Consider the following 18,412-nt stretch of genomic DNA (forward strand, 5'->3'; position numbering starts at 1 on the left):
CCATTAATTAACCTAATTATTATGCTTCCCCTCAAAAGAACTCTGGAATGACGGAAAAGTCTAATGATATCTAGTGATTGCTTTACAGAATTACAATTCCCGGGGTTCCTGAGGAGGGCAGGGACACATCACAATTGTCAGTTGAATACTGTGTGGTAGACATGAAAGGGTACAGCACAGCCCACACTGTTATTGTGGAATTGTTCTTCAAGGAAGTCTTTTTTCAAACTGATGTCAAGTGTATACTACAATACTCAGTAATTTATAAATCAATCATGTAAAACCAAAAACTACAAAAACAGCATTTTTTTAATTCTGATTGCCAAATTATTTAAGGCAGGTATAAAAATGAAAGCATTCAATATACATTTTACATAAAATAAACTAGATTACAGCATAAAACAAGTAACCAGGCAATGGCATTAAAGTCTCTCTTCTAAAACGGGATAATTGTAAACATTAAAAAAAAGACTGCAGGACTATTCAAGTAATAGAACAATCACAGACGTCTTCTGGTATGCAGGCTATTGGGTTATTTGCCATTCAAGATTATAAAAAGGACATTTCATTATTCACAGATGCTCATTATTTCCCCATTTAAAATCTATACATTATGTACAACACAGTTTTTGTGGTACTGGCAACCCCATGCCTTCCAAATGTATATTCTTCACAATACACAATTACAATGAAACAGTTAATACAGTAACATTTTACACTGATGCATCTTAATAAGAGCCACCAAATAGACATCTAAAATGTACCAAAGTGATATTGTCGTAATCACAGTTAGCCTCTATTGAGGGTTGTGGGCAATATTAGAAGGGTATACAAGGTTCAGGCACACAGATACATAACATTAGTTATTTACAGTTTTAAAAAGCAAAAGGAAAAGAAATGACCTTTTGTCATTAACACTTCCTAAACAAGACAAGTACACTTTTTCATTTACTTTGTGGTTTACAACTTAGCAGCAGACCCTGTGTGCGAGCCTGATTACTGATACAAAAAAGTAAAGAATATATATATATATTTATATTTATATATATATAAGCATATATATATATATATATATATATAAAACAAAAGTCTAAATACAGCAACATTTGTAACTCTGTGATAAAAATCTGCAATTTACAAAAATGAAATGACTTGTTTTTGCCTGCCATTAAGGCATTTCAAATTAACACCATGGAACTGATGTCTGTAATAAAGCGCTTTTTTTCACGTGATCCAGTCACATGACAGTGTACATTTCCAAAATCATCATTCTCTGAAAAATAAAAAAGGGGGGGATCAGATTTTAGAACTACGTCCTTTTCAATCATTTAAATGAGCAATCAATCAGCAAAAAACCCCACAAGTATTATGCTGCAGCAACACTACAAGGACCCTATTATTATAAACTACAACAAGCTAATTTGCATACACTTATATATAAGGTTTCCATTTCTTTGAAAAGGTGGAAAGCAATGTTTATTTAAAAGCAGATAAATTATTTACTTAGAAATGTGTATCACAGATGATGAGAATTCAAGTGCTCCCCCAATTTTCTACCTATACTTTGTGCATCAAGACACAAGAGGTGAGCATCTGGATTATAAAAGGGCATGTTTGTACATATAAGGCAAAATTAATCAACATTTTAAAAAAACAGACCCCCTCCCTTCCCCCAATCCATGGAGTTCTAAAATGACTTGCTTTGTCATGAAGGGTAAGATATGCACAAATATTACTGGAGACGATAGTATGCTTCAGTGATTAATTATCAGTGCTATGGTAACAGCTCCACGGGAATCCCTCCCCCACACTTTTATCCATAAGAGAATAATGTTGCTATTAACTAAACAAAGCAGCTACCCTAGAAAGAATGAAGTCTATGCAACCTTCTACTCTTGAAACCTGCAATTTGATTCTTCTCTTCCTGTTAAGATGTCTGTGCGAGTATAATTCAAGGTTTACAGGATATTTACCTTCTTTGTGCAGGAAACATACCAGATGCAGATGCCTGAGCAGCCACCTGCTGAGTGGCAACAAGGGCAGCAGAGGTCAGCCCTGGAGGAAAGGTGAAACAGTATATCTCAATGGATGCATTTTCTCAGTTTGCTGGCACTCGGAAAGTTGACAATAGCTGCGGCCCTCAATTTTAACAAGACATGAATCATAACAGCACCACTGTACTTTGTGTGAAAGGCATACATAATTATTGCTGGCAAGCAGAAGGAGAAAAACTAGCCTGCTTGCTCTAACCAGCACGCCTTCGTCAGATTTCTCCTAATAGGCATTTTATACAAGGAAGAAGGCATTCCGCCTTATTGTATTCTTTTCTAAGTACCGCACTGCATGGTGCTAAATGGCTTGTATGAATTCTTGAATAGAAAGCTCTATAGAAATAATAGACATCAGAAAACAACAAGAATCAAAAGTCACAGTGAGTTACAGCAATGACGTGGTAGCTACTCGGAACATAATACTTTCATAATAGCTATCATTTTAACATTTTGCCTTTTGAATGCACATAATGTATCTCATAAGGCATAGGGAGCCACTGAATTGCACTGAATTGAGTCAAGATTTTTTACACAAAAAAGGAGCTGTTAAGGTTCTGCATGAACATAATGAATTAATGCCATTTAAACCAAACTGTATAGCATCTATTTGCTATAGGTGATAAAAAATCTATTTTTCAGATTGCTGGAATATGGTCAGAGAAAGCTTTTACTGCATGTTACTGAGTAGCTATTTGCACTTTCTATAATATGTGGTATTTTTATACACACACACACACACACACACACACAAGTGAGATTCTATAGCTATAAGAATTTTAGGATTGACTAAAGGTGTTTTTTAAACATATATTTTTGTTCCAAATTAAAATAAAATCAATTCATCCCATGACATTAATATGTTATGGTATGTTATGCAAAGAGCTTTTCTTTTTTAAAAATCATTTCAATTTTCTCACCAATTTCTATTAATTCACACAGCTTATTATTTCTCCCATATTACAATGTGAATACGTCCGACAATCTAATATTGACAATAACCTATTGTTTTTTAAAATAGTACCATGCAAGCATCAGAAGACAACCGGCAAAAATGTTCTATTCTTGCGCCTAAGTGTGAATGATTTTTAATATCATGTTAATAAAATAAGTTTAACCATGTCAGTGGTTCCATATCTGACTCACCTTGAAATGGGTCATATTGACCTGGAATTAGTGGGTAGCCCATTCCAACATGAGTGTGGTGATGTGTATGAAGATGCCGCTGGCTAAAAGGGGAATGACGATCACGCTCCCTTTCCGCTTCTCTCTCACGCTCTGCTGTAGATTTTTCCACAGGCTGGTAATAAAAAGTATTAAAGTAGTCAGCGTAACTTCAGGATGGAGAAAATTACAATTAAAAAATTAGACTGGGGTGACTTTCACCCAGGTTACTTTCTATTTTGAAAGAGATAGCATTTCTTGCAAAGTGCACAGGTGCTCCCCTTCAAAGAAAGACATCAGAGGATTCCTTGGTGTGATCTAACTGCTTTATACCCTCTCCTTCCTCAAATCTGTGGACCTCAGTTACTTTAATGTATTGTCAAAGGCTTTCACGGCCGGATTCAACTGGTTCTGGTGGGTTTTCCGGGCTGTGTGGCCGTGGCTGGCATCTTCAGAAGTGTATCACTGAGAAAAGTCTGTTTCACACTGTGTCTTCTCACTTAGACACAGTGTGAAACAGACTTTTCTCTGTGATGCACCTCTGAAGATGCCAGGCACAGATGCAGGCGAAACGTTAGGAACAAAATCCATCAGACCACGGCCACACAGCCCGGAAGACCTACCAGAATCAGTTACTTTACATTCTGTTTGGTAAGTCCATGACAAACCTCTGGCAGTGTGAGTCAACTTGTTGTCATTGCTATTCCACTTTATGCTGGGAACAAAACCAGCACTGAAGTGGCCTAAGATGCAGAAAATCCATTTTAAAAGGTTAGGGTCAGTGACTTATGTTTCAGCAATAAAAATGTGTTATGACTTATTCATAGCCATATAACTATTTTATATTCCGACAGGGAAACTGCAAAACTTTGCAGAAGGTCTTGCCCAATTCTCTTTCTGCTCAATATAAGTGTGTGTATGCTACACTTTGTTTAATACAATAAAACAGAGTACAGAGTACTCAGAGTAATCTACAGAGTAATCTACAGAAATTGAAATTCAGAACCTATGCCTCCTTGTCAGCTGGGGCAGCTTATTTCAGTGATGCAGTTTAGCTTCTCCTCTCACTATATGCTTCAAAATAAGAATATTTTACTACAGTCTAGCAAGCTCTGGATGCTGTTCCAACACATTCCCATCCAAATCTACAGAAAATCACATTCAACATATTAATCAATTCACATGTATAACGGGAAGACAACAAACTTGATTTTTCAATTACCTATTCCCCCATATCAACTCCTGATCAAGCTGGCTTAGGCCAGTGGCGTAGCGCCAAGGGGACAGGGCGTGTGCACAACGCACTGGGCGTGCACCCCTGCGGGGGCGTGGCAAGGGCATTGCGGGGAGGGAGTGGACAGGGGCGTGGCAGGGGCGCAGGGTGCATGCATGCACTGGACGCAGTTCCCCCTCACTCTACTCCTGGCTTAGGGTCCTTGTACATTGACTCAGAGCAGCTACTGAGTCTCTTTACACTCTTCCCCCAACCTGGTGATAGTTCCCTTGATGTTACTGTGCATGCATTATCACAAACTGCTAACTTCAGCAAACAGCAATAGTTAAGGTGGTCAACTTCAACTGGTGAAAAGGGGGCCACAGAGGGGGAAATTGGGGATGCCTGGCAGATTGAGAAGGAACAGGACCTTTTCCATTACATTCAAGGAGGATGCTGAAATTCCAGGTCACTTCCTGCAGCTTGCTTTTAGTCTCCAATACTTATCTTTCCAAATATATGCAATTTGGTAGCAGTAAGAGAAGATGTCTTACAGCAGGAGACTTGCTGCGATACTGGTTGGCATGTTGCTGCAACAAATCCAGTGCTTTCGATTCAGTGTTTGCTTTTACATTGATGCTAGGGCTGGTGTTGACTTTCTCCACCTCTTCTCTCCCAGACATCTTCCCATAAACAGGATAATGAAACCCTGGCGAGAGATAGGCCCCTGCAGATGAACAATAAATGCCATATCAGGTTACTGTTTACATGGGAGGCGGAGTGTCCAAACACATCAAATTTAAATCATGTGATTAGAAAGGGTTTTTTTTACATATGATTTGTTACCCCTCCTGAGATAATTCAATTTAATGAATGTGGTTGTAAAGAGGGTTAAGCTTACCGCCATTTCAAACATTTATAGGTCCTTTTAAGTAAAAGGAATAGTAACTGTAATGGTTCTGACAGTAAGTGCTTAGAATATTTTTATAGGCAATAAACTATTTGTCAGTGTAATGGCCATAACAGAATGTCACTGGTTGTGGAAACTATATCTGGGAATGCTGACAGTTCATAAAAAGAACCAGCTTGTGTTAAATTTACTTCATTCGTAGAACCCTGCAAAACAAATGTTAATGTGAAGCTTCTAATTTTCCTCTGCTACTAACAGGCAGTGTCAAAATATATGGACTACTGCACTATTTACATATGTCTAGCTTTACTTGGTACCCACCTGGATAACTGTGCATGAGGACAGGAGACACAGCACGGTAAGCAGGATGATTGGGATCATACATTTGAGGGTAAGGATAAGCATGCAAGTATTGTATATATGATTGATGCTGAGTCATTGGTGAGGAGACAGCCACTCTAGCACTCCGTGACTCCTTCCAATTTACAGGAGTCTTTCGATCATCATTTTTTATCTTGTTCTCCTCCAGTGACTGGGAATCAGAACGCTTGACCTCCTTAGGCTCCTCTTTAATGCTGTTTAATGAGACAGGAAGATTAGAGAAGGAGGCTTCCTTATTAGGTGTTTTTCTGGGGCTCTCTTCTTTTAACTTCTTTTCACGTTCCAGTTCCTCTGTTTTCTGCTGATCAAGGTATTTTGGCTGATATACATAATGGTGCCATGTTCTTGTATCTGGGTCCTGATATGTGAAGGAGAAAACAAACAAATTCTCAGCTCTCTTCAAATCTACATTTTGAAAGAAGAATCTGCAAAGTCACACTGAATCATGGTGAAATTTACCCTATAGTCAAAATGTAGACAGCTAGTTTATTTACTTTATTAAATAACATACCTCATAAAATGTCACGCTTTGTTTTTGATACTTTCCTGATTTGCAAAAGCAATTTGCAATATAAAATACAAATAAAAACCAAGGAAGCAGTAAAAAAGAGCACTTAGAAACAAAATTCTGAGCTGCGGTAGAGAGGGTTAATTTTCCACAAATTTTGCTGCTAAAAAATTTGGGGAGAAGGGATTTTTCCCCCATCCCTTGATCCGGGGGGGGGGGGGGGTTGAAATTTGGGCAGAAATGGAAAAATATGGAATAACAGCAAAAACAAAATTTCATAAAATAATCAACCTCAAAATATAGTAAAAATAGAAATAAGTGCTACATTTTCTACAAGTACAATAATTAATATTAATCTTCCACAGGGCATAACATGTCCTACAAAACTGTCACCTTATGCATACTTATTTGGTACTGGGCCCCACTGAACTCAAGCACAGGATCAACCCACTACCTTGACTGCCATCCTAGTAAACAACATATTCTTGAAAGTACTCTGACAAATCAATTTTACTGAATCAGAATCAGTATCCTCAGTTATTCACAACTTGTAATTCTGAACTTTCAGCCACAGAGACTTCAAAAAAGGAAGATCTGCATAATAGTAAACAATCTTCTCAGATTTTTCACCTTAAGTTTATTCATTAATCATGCGTGTGAGTTCTCAAACATTTATCTTTTTTTTTCATTTGACACTAAAAATGCAAAGATCTGAGGCTCATGAGAAGCAAGAATCAGAGGCGCTGGGTATGCAATGGCATTGTTAGCATGCTGAAGGACTAAGATGCTTGAAGACTCCCAAACGTGGAGTCTCCCTTTTCAACACCATCCTAAATATGTTGCTTATTTAGTAAGTCTAGTCAACTGAAGAAGCATTGCAATCACAATTATAATAATCAAGATCACTGACTTGCTGGATCATGGATCTCTGGTTTAAAATGTATATAACCACTATTCATTCTGAAGTTAATTTCTAGAGCATTATGATACCACGTCCAGATAAAACTAGAACTGATATCATAACATTACATGATGGGTTGATCCCTACTCACCAGAGACTCTGCCAGTTGTCAACATTTTGTTGGTAGCATTTAGCTGGCAACCCTAAGCCAATGGGCTGGATCCATATTAAATTTTCCACTCATGCAACACACTTTCATCAGTGGAACAGAATGTGCCTGCTGCTCTCCCTGCCCTCCCCACCACTGAAGCCCAACAATCGCCCTTCAATGCTTCTCCTGGGGGACAGAGGACCCTGAGGAACAGCATGAAAAGCTGCACGAAAAAGAAAAAAAAATGGTTGGAAATCACCCCAGCTCTTCCACTCATGAAAAATGTAGTCTGTATCCAACCCAATAGCAACATTTCTGAATTATGTGCAATGATGCAAATATGACTGCAAAGATGTGCAATCTTATGTGCAATGATGCAAATATGAATGATTATTCATACACCCAAGTGAAAAAGAGATAGGTAGTGAAAACCATCTAAACATTTTATACAGGCCTCTGCCATGAAGACTGAGCTTGCAACTCTCTTACAACCTCAGGAGTCATCTTGAAATAGGCTGGCTTACATACATTGCAATTATACAAGGACAATAAGATTGTAAAATTCTGGCTTTGAAAAAGACAGAAATAAACACTAAAGCTGTACCAATGTGCTTTTACTGGGTGTTATTTTACTACCTATTCGGTATTTTCAACCTATGAGGCTTGAAGTCATTTGAGTCCTAATGATCTCACCTGTTTAAACCTTGTAGTGGGATCTACTCCAGACTGTTTCATAGAATCCATAACGGATTTCATTTCCACAGCCTCTTTTATAAGCTGGTGGTTTTCCATTTGCTTTGCTTTGAAGCTATCAGACTGAAGCTGTTGCTGATGACTGGACAGAATTTGTGATTTGTTTGTATCCTCAGTTTTATTAGGGACAGATGACCCTATTTTAGGGTTGTTTTTACTGGCCTCTGGAGTAGAAGGAGCTTTTGAGATAGTGGCAGATGGAATATTTTTCAGCTTGTCATCTTGTCCTAGATCCTTCAGAGGGAGTTCATTTTTCCTTTCACAGACTCTTCCAGTTTGTGCCATTTTCTGTTCAGCCAATCTCTGGTCCTCATAGTATTTTTCATATTGTTGCCTGTAAGTTGGGTTAGAGGCCATTAAAGACTTTTGGTCCATGTAAAGCCCATAAGCATACTGGCCATAGTAAAGTGACTGCGCAAGTGCAGGATGCCGTTGAGTTATTACTGACTGATGCTGAGGCTGTAAGTTGGTGGCATTGGTTTCATTTTTTTTGGATTCTACAGGCTCTGCCTTGTCTTTCTTCTCAGCCTCTTCCTCTGCCTCTTTTTTGATCTTCATCCCCTGTGTATTATTGCTGTTCCCAGCCACAGGGGTGCTGATTTGTCCAGAGTGCACGTAACTTGGAGAATAATAAGGATCGTAGTCATGGTAATAGGGTGAATGAGACTCTTTTACTTGGAGCGGTTGTACTAGGGTTGAGGAATGCCCTTTTACAACACTGTCCTTATTAGAAATAGTATCTGAAGGAGAGCTGGCCTTTGACCTCATGCCCTCTGACCTGCTGTCAGAACCACCATCGTCTGCAGCATCAGAGATATCAGAGTATGCGGGGCTGTTTGTTTTAGCAGCTGCACCCTCTGCCCCATTCTGTGTCAACACATGTAGTGGCGCCATAGAAGACTGTCCATTCACCAAAGTGCTGCATTCCATTCGGGAGGCACTCCCTATTGAAGGGCTAGGTGCATTGTCTGTGAAAGTGTAAACCTTATCAGCTTCGGCTTTAATGCTTGCCATCCTGCTCTCTTGAGATTCTGACAATCCATTAGCTAGCACTTCATTTTTGCTGAGGTGTTCCTTTAAAAAATGTCCTGCAATCTCTTTCCCAGACCCCTTTGTGTCCTCTAGCTTTCCCAGCTTCAAATCCATTTTAGGACTTCCACTCTCTTTGCTTTCTTTGTCCTTCAGCTTTCTCTTCTCCTTTTTCTTTTTGTCTTTGAGTAATGTGAGAGCTGGGTTTACAGTGCTTGGCTCTCCCATAATTGTGGGCTTTGGTTGAATAGGTTTTAATGGAGGACTCTTTGGTGTAGCCTGCACAACAGTCGTAGTTAGTGAGGGCAATCCTGGTATTGTCCCAGCAGTGGTAGTTGTAAAGGCTGTTGTGGGTATAGCTATTAATTGAGGTGGTGTTGGAGCTGGAGCGGGTGCAATGGGCCTGGCAGTTTTAAGCTTTGAAAGATTTTTATCCACTTTGCAGTTGCTAGCTTTTTTGCCTTTGTCTTTTTCTACCAGGTTTTTCTTGTCAATCAATCCTTCAGCCTCTAATTTGGGCATTTCAGCAGCTAAACTGCCATCTGCTACTGCACAGTTCTCCAAAGTCACAGTCATATTGGAAATTACTGGTAGGCTGTTCAATTCACTGTTCAAGCCTCTCTTTTTGCCAGAATTCTTGCCATGGTTTGCCTGTTCTCTTCTCCCCTTAGGTGTTGCCGGGGTACTGAGAGAACAAGGAGATGTCGGAGACTTTAGCTGGTCAAAATGGGACAAGCTTGTGCTTGGCTCGCTGCATTCAAGTGCCACGTTGCTTAATGCTTCTTCACAATCTGAAATTTTGCCTTCACTGTCAGGCTCAAATTCAAGCTTATTTTCTGGGTCTAAATGTGCATGAGCCTGATGATACCTCAACCCATTAATGTGCTTGTACTTTTTGTTGCAGTTAGGATGAGGGCAATCAATTAAAACAGGAGAAGAACAACCCTGGTCCAAAAAAATAGTCTCTGGCTTCCCCTGGGGGGTGGTTGGAGTGCTTCTAGAATTGGTACGAACACGCTTTCCAGATTTATTGTCTTCAGAACTGGAGTTCAAGTCTAGCTCCATTGGAGGCTTGTTTTTCCTCTTATTGGTGGACAGGGGGCTGATTTTGACATCTTCCAGGGTACAGTTTGGTGGTGTCCTGCGGCCACTCGAATTAAGGCTGCCCCGCCTCCCTTTTCCATTGGCACCACCTCTGTTCTTGTTCTGAAGTCCCCTGGACTCCGTAAAGCTAACATCATTTCCAGGTGCAACTGCAGTTGCTGCAGCCCTTGCTCGTTTTCCTCTGCCCCGACCACCTCGCATCTCCAAATCACTTGTTGGTGATTCACAAAACCTGTTGAAATAAAGACAGATGTGAGATATGTGAAAAGAAACCATAAACTACATAAATATCAAAACAACATGCAGGGCATAAAGAAATACCACTGCCCCCAATGAATCTTACAGCAAAAAAAGATGTTTCTACTGTATCCTACAAAGAAGAATAAATAAAAGACATTATATGTACCTGGAATTTTTTTAAACTTTCATTTATTCTGAGTTTTCTGACCAAAAACTGGCCTGCAGCTGATTACAAACAAGATAAAACAACAGTACAAAGCATAAAAATAATAAGTCTCAATAAAACATGTAACAAAATCCTTCTTTAAAAGAATGGTCTTGATCCGCTTCCAAAATACAGGTAGGGAAGCAGCCAGCTAAACCTCTTGTCAGTAAGACAATCCAAAGAAAATGAGCCACCAAAGGACCGCTCTCTGGATAGATGGATACCAGTTGATCCATCTCTGAAGCTGAGGCATCCATTACACATAAGAGGGAACATTTTAATTCTGAATTCATTTGAACATCAGAGAAAAAGTTTCCCGCGGTCTAATGGAGAATGTAGTAGTCTTGAGTATGGTTTTCATGAATTTTATTAGCCTCTGTCCAGTTTCCATGCCAGAATGTGAAGGGGATGAAAGCAGAGGAACAGGAAAACAAAGAAAATCCAGACTTGTGACTTTACCTGGGAGGAGCCCAATCGTGCTTTGTGCAATCAAGCAACGTTCCAACATAAGTTTTATTTCGCCAAGTAACATTTACAACTAGAACACCTGCAGAAGAGAAGAAACAAAATATTATCACAGTTACAACAGCAACAAAAAAACCTCAGCAAAACAAAGCTCCATTTGCATTCAAAGGCTATGGTTTAAAAGCTTCCTCTTTTTTTGGTTTCAGTGACCTCCAACTAAAAGCCGCAGCAAAATATGTCAGTGTGTGAGTGCATGTATCTGCACAAAAGATACAGAAACACAGTAATCAAGATATAGCTGTGACAAGATAGTTTTTGCTCTGTTCTGCAGTAAAAAGGCAACATCTACCTCTTAATATTGTTATTACTGTGCATAATTACTTTAGTTTGGCAGTCATCTGGCATATATGCCAGTAACCAGTGCTTAAAACAATAAGAGATTTATGAAGAATCTGCTTTGTCATCAATAATACTGTAATAGTGACGATATTGATTGCATTTATTTCAAATTATAGCAAAACATACCATTAACTGCAGATGGCTTTTACATGTTATTCATATTTTGATATTGAAATTCTGAACAACCATCAAATGAGAAGAATTTGATAAAGAAAATGAATTGTATCCTTTAAAAATATCTGGCATTTCTAAAGCTTTGTCTATTTTTATATGCCCAAAGATCCTGGGATTTGTTCACCCTGAAAATTAGTATACCAATCAATATTCTTTAATAGTCCTTTCTTAAACAAAGACCTATCTTTTTTTTCTTCAGCACAATTAAGCTTGTGAGCTAGAGAAACGTAATGATATCTTTAATTTAATAGACATGGTATACATTCAAAACAGTAATTTCTTCCTTCAGAATGTTAAAATAGGCAACCAAAAATTCAAAAGCAGTATTTAACACAAGGTCTGAATGCGTCACCCCACACCTTCACATCCTATTGTTCCAACTCTGGGTTTTTAAACAAGAAAAATAACATGTAAATATATAAATAATGACATTGTAATTCATGTTTCCAGCTTGTCAGTTTTCTTTACATCACTTGTGTGATTTTCTAATTTTGCATTAAACCTTTTCCTAGACGGTCGCACCAATGTAAAGAAAACATATAACCTGCAACTTATTTCCTCAGGGTCCTTTTAGCAGCAGGAAAGTATGTTGAAATGCTATTAGCTGAAGTACTAGGGAAGAAGGGATTTCCTTTAAGCATTTTCAACAGCGTATCTGGGGGGAAAATGGTTTGCTGCATGGTTTCAGCTTATTATTAAACAATGACAGTCGGTTTCCAAACATCATAAATACTAGTCTTCTCATTTAATAAACCACACATTTTTAAAAAGGTAAAATTCCCACCCAGATCAATTAATATTATTTTAACATGTAATATTTTGTTTTCAGCAAACTATAACAGCTGGGAAAACACACTTTATATTCCCACTCTGCCTCTCTGGGTTTTTTTTAAAAGGCACCATGAAAAAAAGTCATCTGTTTTTCTCATCATTTGCTCTTGTGGTGTCAGAGACCTTTCCAACCGCTTAAAATTCTTCAGCATTTCAACTACATTTACAGCACTGGAATAAATTTGTATTGCCAGGTTACCACATTTTAAGCTTGAGAAGCAATAGGCAGAATTACTTTGTTCCAGAGCCTCTGATGTAGCACAAATGTATAATTAAAATTGCTTGAAAGGGAAACATGAAAGAAACAGCAAGCCCTCTATTCTTGGAGTAATAAAATTAAAAACAGGAAAAGTCTGCACAGACACTTAACATTTGTCTGCAGTGAAAGGCTTTTGCTTTGGCTTCCCTAAGGGATTCATATTTCCAGCAAACATGAGCTCTGGATTGGTCAATGCCTGCTGGGAATGCTGCTATCTGATTGGCTGAGCTGAACATGCAGCACAGGACACAAAAAGCAAAGTTCAAAGGAAAATAGTGATACAACACCACAGTCCCATTAAAGGAGCAAGGGAAGAGAAGAAGGCAAGCCAGAAATAATCCTAGCAGCGGGAGAACCTTGCCTATTGCCTCCTGTCCCTATAGTCAAACTCCTGGCTCTAAAGAGGCTCAAGAATATGATGAAAGGTTATTGCCCACTAAATTCCATTGTATTTATATTTAATCGTCTCGATATAACATTTAAACAAAATGTAGAGCAAAAAGCTCCTAAACAAAAAAAATACAGTGGAACCTCTGTTTTCGCCGGTAATCTGTCCAGTGACGCTCGGTGAACACTGAAACCGGTGAAAACCGAAGCTACGCCGTTTGCACATGCGCTACGCAAATGGCTTAGCAAATTTACGCAAAAAGCGTAAATTTACGCAAATGGTGTAGCCGAAAACAGAGGCAAAAAATGGCCAGGGGCGACCGACGAAAACTGAAGGCGACGATTACTGATGTTCCACTGTATTGGACTGGTACAGAAATACAGAGATGTCCAGAATAGTGGCATAGAGGAAAAAAAAACATTAGTCACAGGCTATCTGGGTAGTGAGTAGTGTCCAAAGAAAAGTGAAATCTTGAACAACAAAATATTCAAACCTCTTGTGACTATTTCTGCATGCTTCTTTTAAGATCCCAAAGAAGCTCTGATAACATTACAAACTTCGAATGTAGCTATTTGAGTAAACATTTGTATACCTATTGGATCTGTGAACAAAAGTCTTCTTTTCACGGATATGAGACTGGATCTTTAATGTATCATATGACTGAACATTAAGACATGAACTGCAAAACAAGATTTGGCAGAATATCTGCAGAGCTTCATTCCAATTTGATATAATTTAACTGGAGCAACTAAGATCTGTACTTTGGCAATGCTCCACAGCTTCTGCGCCAGAATGCAGAATGATGTCTGCTTTATACATTACTTTAGTAGCATGCTTGAAGACAGAACCACATGATCTCTGCTTCATGTGGTTAGCCACTTGGGTGGAGCACTCCCCCAAACTGGGCTGATTTTAAGCACACCCGGGAAATCAACCACAAATTCCTCTGTATGTCTGCTACTATACACACACAAACACAAACATACTCAGAGAGTCTAGACTTAAGTTTCTAAACAGGAAATATCGGTCTCAGGACCAGTTCAAACACTAAGTAGTACAGCATCCAATATGCGTGCAGCAAATCTATGATTCTCTCTGAATATATTCTCATGTTAGGACTGCTTAACTAGTTACAAGGGGGAAATTATTTTTTCAGATATTCATTACGTGTTGCAATGGTTAGTGTGGTACTAACCTGAATGGCCCAGGCTAGCCAAATGTAATCAAATCTCAGAAACTAAGCAAAGTCAGACCTGATTAGTACTTGGATGGGAGATTACCAAGGAAATCCAGCGTCACTACACAAAGGCAAGAACTGGTAAGGCACCTCTGAAAGTCTCTTGCCTTGAAAAGTCTATGGGGTCACCATAAGTCAGCTGTGACTTGACAGTACTTTCCACCACTAGGGTGACTAATTTTCTCTTAATTAACTATAGTTAGAAGAGAGGGGAGTTATTTGTGCTTACGCAGGTCACTAAAGGAGTGTTCCCATGGGATAAAAGTGGGTGGAGAAGGAAGAGGTTGCTGTCACCTGAATTTTGTTGGCAGGCAGGCATTGGGGAAGGGAGGCATATGAACTAGACAGAAGGACAGGTGAGGAGGAGGAGGAAAGTTAGAATTACCACAGCCAACTTCCTTCCAGAGTGGGCAGCCATTAGTGGCAGCACTGCAGTTGATGAGCTGGCTGTCAGGCCCAGTGATGGATGTGGAGAAGGGAAAAGATTCCCAATCCTCATGAATCTTGTGAGTTCCCTCTTGTACATAGTCTAATACTGTTACTCACTTCCTCTTCTTTTTTGTGTTGCAAAAGGTGGAGAACATTTGTTGTTTTAATACATAATTTTTATGACTAAAAATATTTTTATTCAGTTTATATTTTAAAAGAGCACATATTAAACAGATTATGAGGAAGAGTTAAAGAATGGTTGGTTTGTATACCTTGCTTTTCTCAACCATAAGGAGTCTCAAAGCAGCTTACAGTTCCCTTCCCTCCTCTCCCCCCACATCAAGCACCTTGTAAGGGCATGAGAAAATTCTGAGAGAACTGTGACTGGCTCAAGGTCTCCCAGCAGGATCCATGAGTAGATGTGGGGAAACAAACTCGATTCATCAGATTAGTCTGCTGCTCTTAACCACTATGCAACACTGGCTCTTATATTAAACAAAAACTTAATGAAATTCTACAAACAAGGAATAAAAATTAAGGAGAAATTAAGGAGATGAATATTTTCCCTCTGGATTATAGAATGGCCAGAGGCAGGATTGATTAATTCCACTACATAAATCTGCTTTCCTACTTTCAGTCATAGGAATGTTCTCTGAGAACAGGAAATAAAGAGCATTTAATTCAGCAAAACTACTGAAGAAAAGGGTCAAGCAAATAAAGTGCTTCAATGAAAAGTATGCAACTAGAAAGACAAGGGCAGTAAAGGGAAATGAATATAATAAAAACACTCTTGTGACAAGCCTTTTTTTTCTACTGAGGGGACAGACACAAGATTTTTGGAATCTAGATTCATTTTAAAATATAAATCTTCTCCTCAGTTTCCAGGTAGTTGGTGTATAGGCAGTTGGTGTTTAGGCTTTGGATTCACCATGGGGTTAGTTTTGTTGTGTCCAAGGAGATGGAAAGAACTGAGGTTTGATTAATATGCAAACAATCAAGGAGATTTATTTATTTACAGGTTGGTTTTAAAGGGAAAAAAATAGCAGCCCATGAAGACAAAGTAGGCTGAGGCACAAAAATTTAAACTGGTTATGACTTCAGAGAGTTAGTTGGACTATTCTACAATGCTTATAGGCACAGACTCACACACAGGATTCCACCTATACCAGCCTGCCCTTTTCCTGAGTCAGCGCATCACCAGAGGTAGGCATAACAATCAAGCACTCTCTTCTCTACTTGAGATAGAGCTAAACCGCTCTGCTACGCTACCAGGCAGAACTACCTTTCACCCTGTCTGCTCTTTTTTCTGAGCCAGACCTGAGCTGACACTGCTTTTTCCCTGAGGCAGAATTCAACTCCCCCTTCTTCTGTGTTCCCTCCAATGAGCTCATTTGAGTGGCTGATTTTCCCTGCGGGGCAAGACAACCTCCTGTCCATCACAACCATCCTTGTTCCCTTCTGCTCTATATGCCATAGAGCTCAATATATTTCATTGTTAGCTTTACCTAAGCATCACATAGTAGCAAAACAGGTTTCCACTCTTATGGCAATTCAGAAGTAGCAATGCTGGCTGGAAATCAGGATTCAAACAGCAACTCTTAAAAGGGGAAGTCAATCTGACCTGCTACTCATTAATTTAGTTATTTTTTCTTCAAATGTAGTAGTAGCAGGGCAAAGCAAAAACTTTTTTTTAAACAGTACAAATTAATTAAGGGATATGTGAGGGAAAACTAGCTGTGAGGGAAAACGGTATTTATTCTAGCTGCGTTTTAAATTAAAAAAGCAAAACAGGCCATCTCCCTGAGAGCTGAGAACTAGGGATAACATAGCCAAATAATGGAGCTGCCATTATTATTTGTGTTCTCAGTTTCCTGATTCTCTGAAAAAACTCAACAATCGAAGTGGGAGGAAAACATGCAAGGCAGCCCTTGGGCCAAACTGCGGTTAGGGCATCCATCACCTCTGTCTGTGGGCAGTAATACCTGGTGAAGTATCTTTCCAGCTGGTCTTTCAATGGAAATGTGAATAGATTTACTATGGCTCATTCCGCACATGCAGAATAATGCACTTTCAAATTGCTTTCAGTGCTCTTTGAAGCTGTGCGGAATAGCAAAATCCACTTGCAAACAATTGTGAAAGTGGTTTGAAAAAGCATTATTTTGTGTGTGCAGAAGGAGCCTATGAGACTACCACTACATTCAGGACTAGTTGACATTTATCAAGTAACTTCAAGGGTAGCCCTGCGCTGAGAGAGTTACAGCAACCTAACTTGGAGGTGACAGTCACATGACTCACAGTAGCTAGGTCAATATGAGACAAGTAGGGTACCAGTTGCTTAGACTGGTGGAGACAACAAAACCTCACACTGTATTCATGACCTGGGCCTCCATAAAGAGAGGCATCCAGGATCCACCCACACTTTTGACAGTAGGTGCAGGTGTTAATTCGGCAGCTGGGATCCCATCTAAATTCAGCAGCTGGCATCCCAACCCTGAGTTTCCTGGGGCTAGCCACAGGACCTCCATCTTTGACAGATTATATTTCAGACAGTTCTGTTTCAACTAGTCCACCACAGCCCCAAGACACCTAGTCAGCTCATCCAAGATGATGTCTGGCCAGCCTTCCATCAACAGATACAGCTGGGCGCCATCAGCATATTGATGACAATCCAGTTCAAAACTCCAAATCAACTGGGCTAGGGGTCGCATATAGATGTTACATAATAATGGGGGGAGGATCGCCCCATGAAGGACTTTATACACCAGTAGGTACCAGGGTGACATCCTCTATCCCAATGCTACCCTCTATCCCTGATCCTAGAGAAATAAGACCAGCCACTGCAAAACTGTCCCTCCAGAAACAGAAAGGCAGTGGGTCAAAAGATTGTGATCAACCAGATCAAATGCTGGTGTAAGATCCACTAAACCCAATTGAGGGCTTTCTGGTGGTGGGGTGTCCACCCCACCAGAATAAGAGCCAAATGCACTAGCAGAGGGCGCAGATATATGGGCACCCAGGAATCACGTGGCTTCATGGCACCCAACCTCAGAAGCGGGTGTCATAGCCCAGCCCCATGGTTGCAAAATGCAGTGCCAGCATGTCTGGGGGCATTTCCAGGGGTGGAGCCAATCTTAGTCAGTTTACACCTGGGGTGTGGGGCCAGGAATGTGGAGCCCCAGCTCTTGGATTTACACTACTCTTTCGGCATAAGTCAATTTAGCCCAATGGAGGGCTTACTGGTGGTGTTTTTTTCCTCTCCCTTCCTGTGCCACCAGAAAGCCCTCTGGAGGCAGTGGGGCAGCCGCGCAGCGGCACTATCCCCACCTACCCAGGGCTCCAGATTGGGCTGCCCAATTCTTTAAAATGGTAATAGGATAAAAATGTAAAATAAAAACATTAAAAATAACAACAGTAAACATCTCAGTTAGTTTTAAGAAAGAGTATTTCTTGAAGCTATGGTATCTGGCCATCAAGGATACAATCTGTTTATCCTTTTTTTTTAAAAAAGCAAACAAAAACTGAAGATTTCCTCAAAAGAAAACAGAAAGGAATCTGAAAACCATAACTGAAAAGGGGCAGCTTCCCCATGGGTTGTTGTGGTTTAATACTCAAAAGAATACATG

General features: G+C 39.7%; 1 protein-coding gene across 7 annotated transcripts in view; it reads right to left on the reverse strand.

Annotated features, from left to right (window-relative positions):
- Positions 1 to 291: 291 nt before the first annotated feature.
- Positions 292 to 18,412, reverse strand: part of ZNF608 (zinc finger protein 608) — a 201,997-nt gene continuing 183,876 nt past the window's right edge. For 6 of the 7 annotated variants that reach the window (XM_048502773.1, XM_048502770.1, XM_048502772.1 and 3 more), the window contains exons 4-10: positions 11,067 to 11,154; positions 7,970 to 10,394; positions 5,657 to 6,074; positions 4,980 to 5,152; positions 3,195 to 3,348; positions 1,974 to 2,055; positions 292 to 1,273 (exon numbers count right to left, since the gene is read on the reverse strand). In XM_048502773.1, the coding sequence (XP_048358730.1) occupies positions 1,267 to 1,273; positions 1,974 to 2,055; positions 3,195 to 3,348; positions 4,980 to 5,152; positions 5,657 to 6,074; positions 7,970 to 10,394; positions 11,067 to 11,154 (3,347 nt within the window). In that variant the 3' untranslated portion in view covers positions 292 to 1,266. Of the gene's footprint in view, positions 1,274 to 1,973; positions 2,056 to 3,194; positions 3,349 to 4,979; positions 5,153 to 5,656; positions 6,075 to 7,969; positions 10,395 to 11,066; positions 11,155 to 18,412 lie in introns of those variants that run through there. The other variant, XM_048502774.1, reaches the window with a different exon arrangement.

Source organism: Sphaerodactylus townsendi, linkage group LG07 (genome assembly GCF_021028975.2).
Source record: "Sphaerodactylus townsendi isolate TG3544 linkage group LG07, MPM_Stown_v2.3, whole genome shotgun sequence".
NCBI lineage: Eukaryota > Metazoa > Chordata > Lepidosauria > Squamata > Sphaerodactylidae > Sphaerodactylus > Sphaerodactylus townsendi.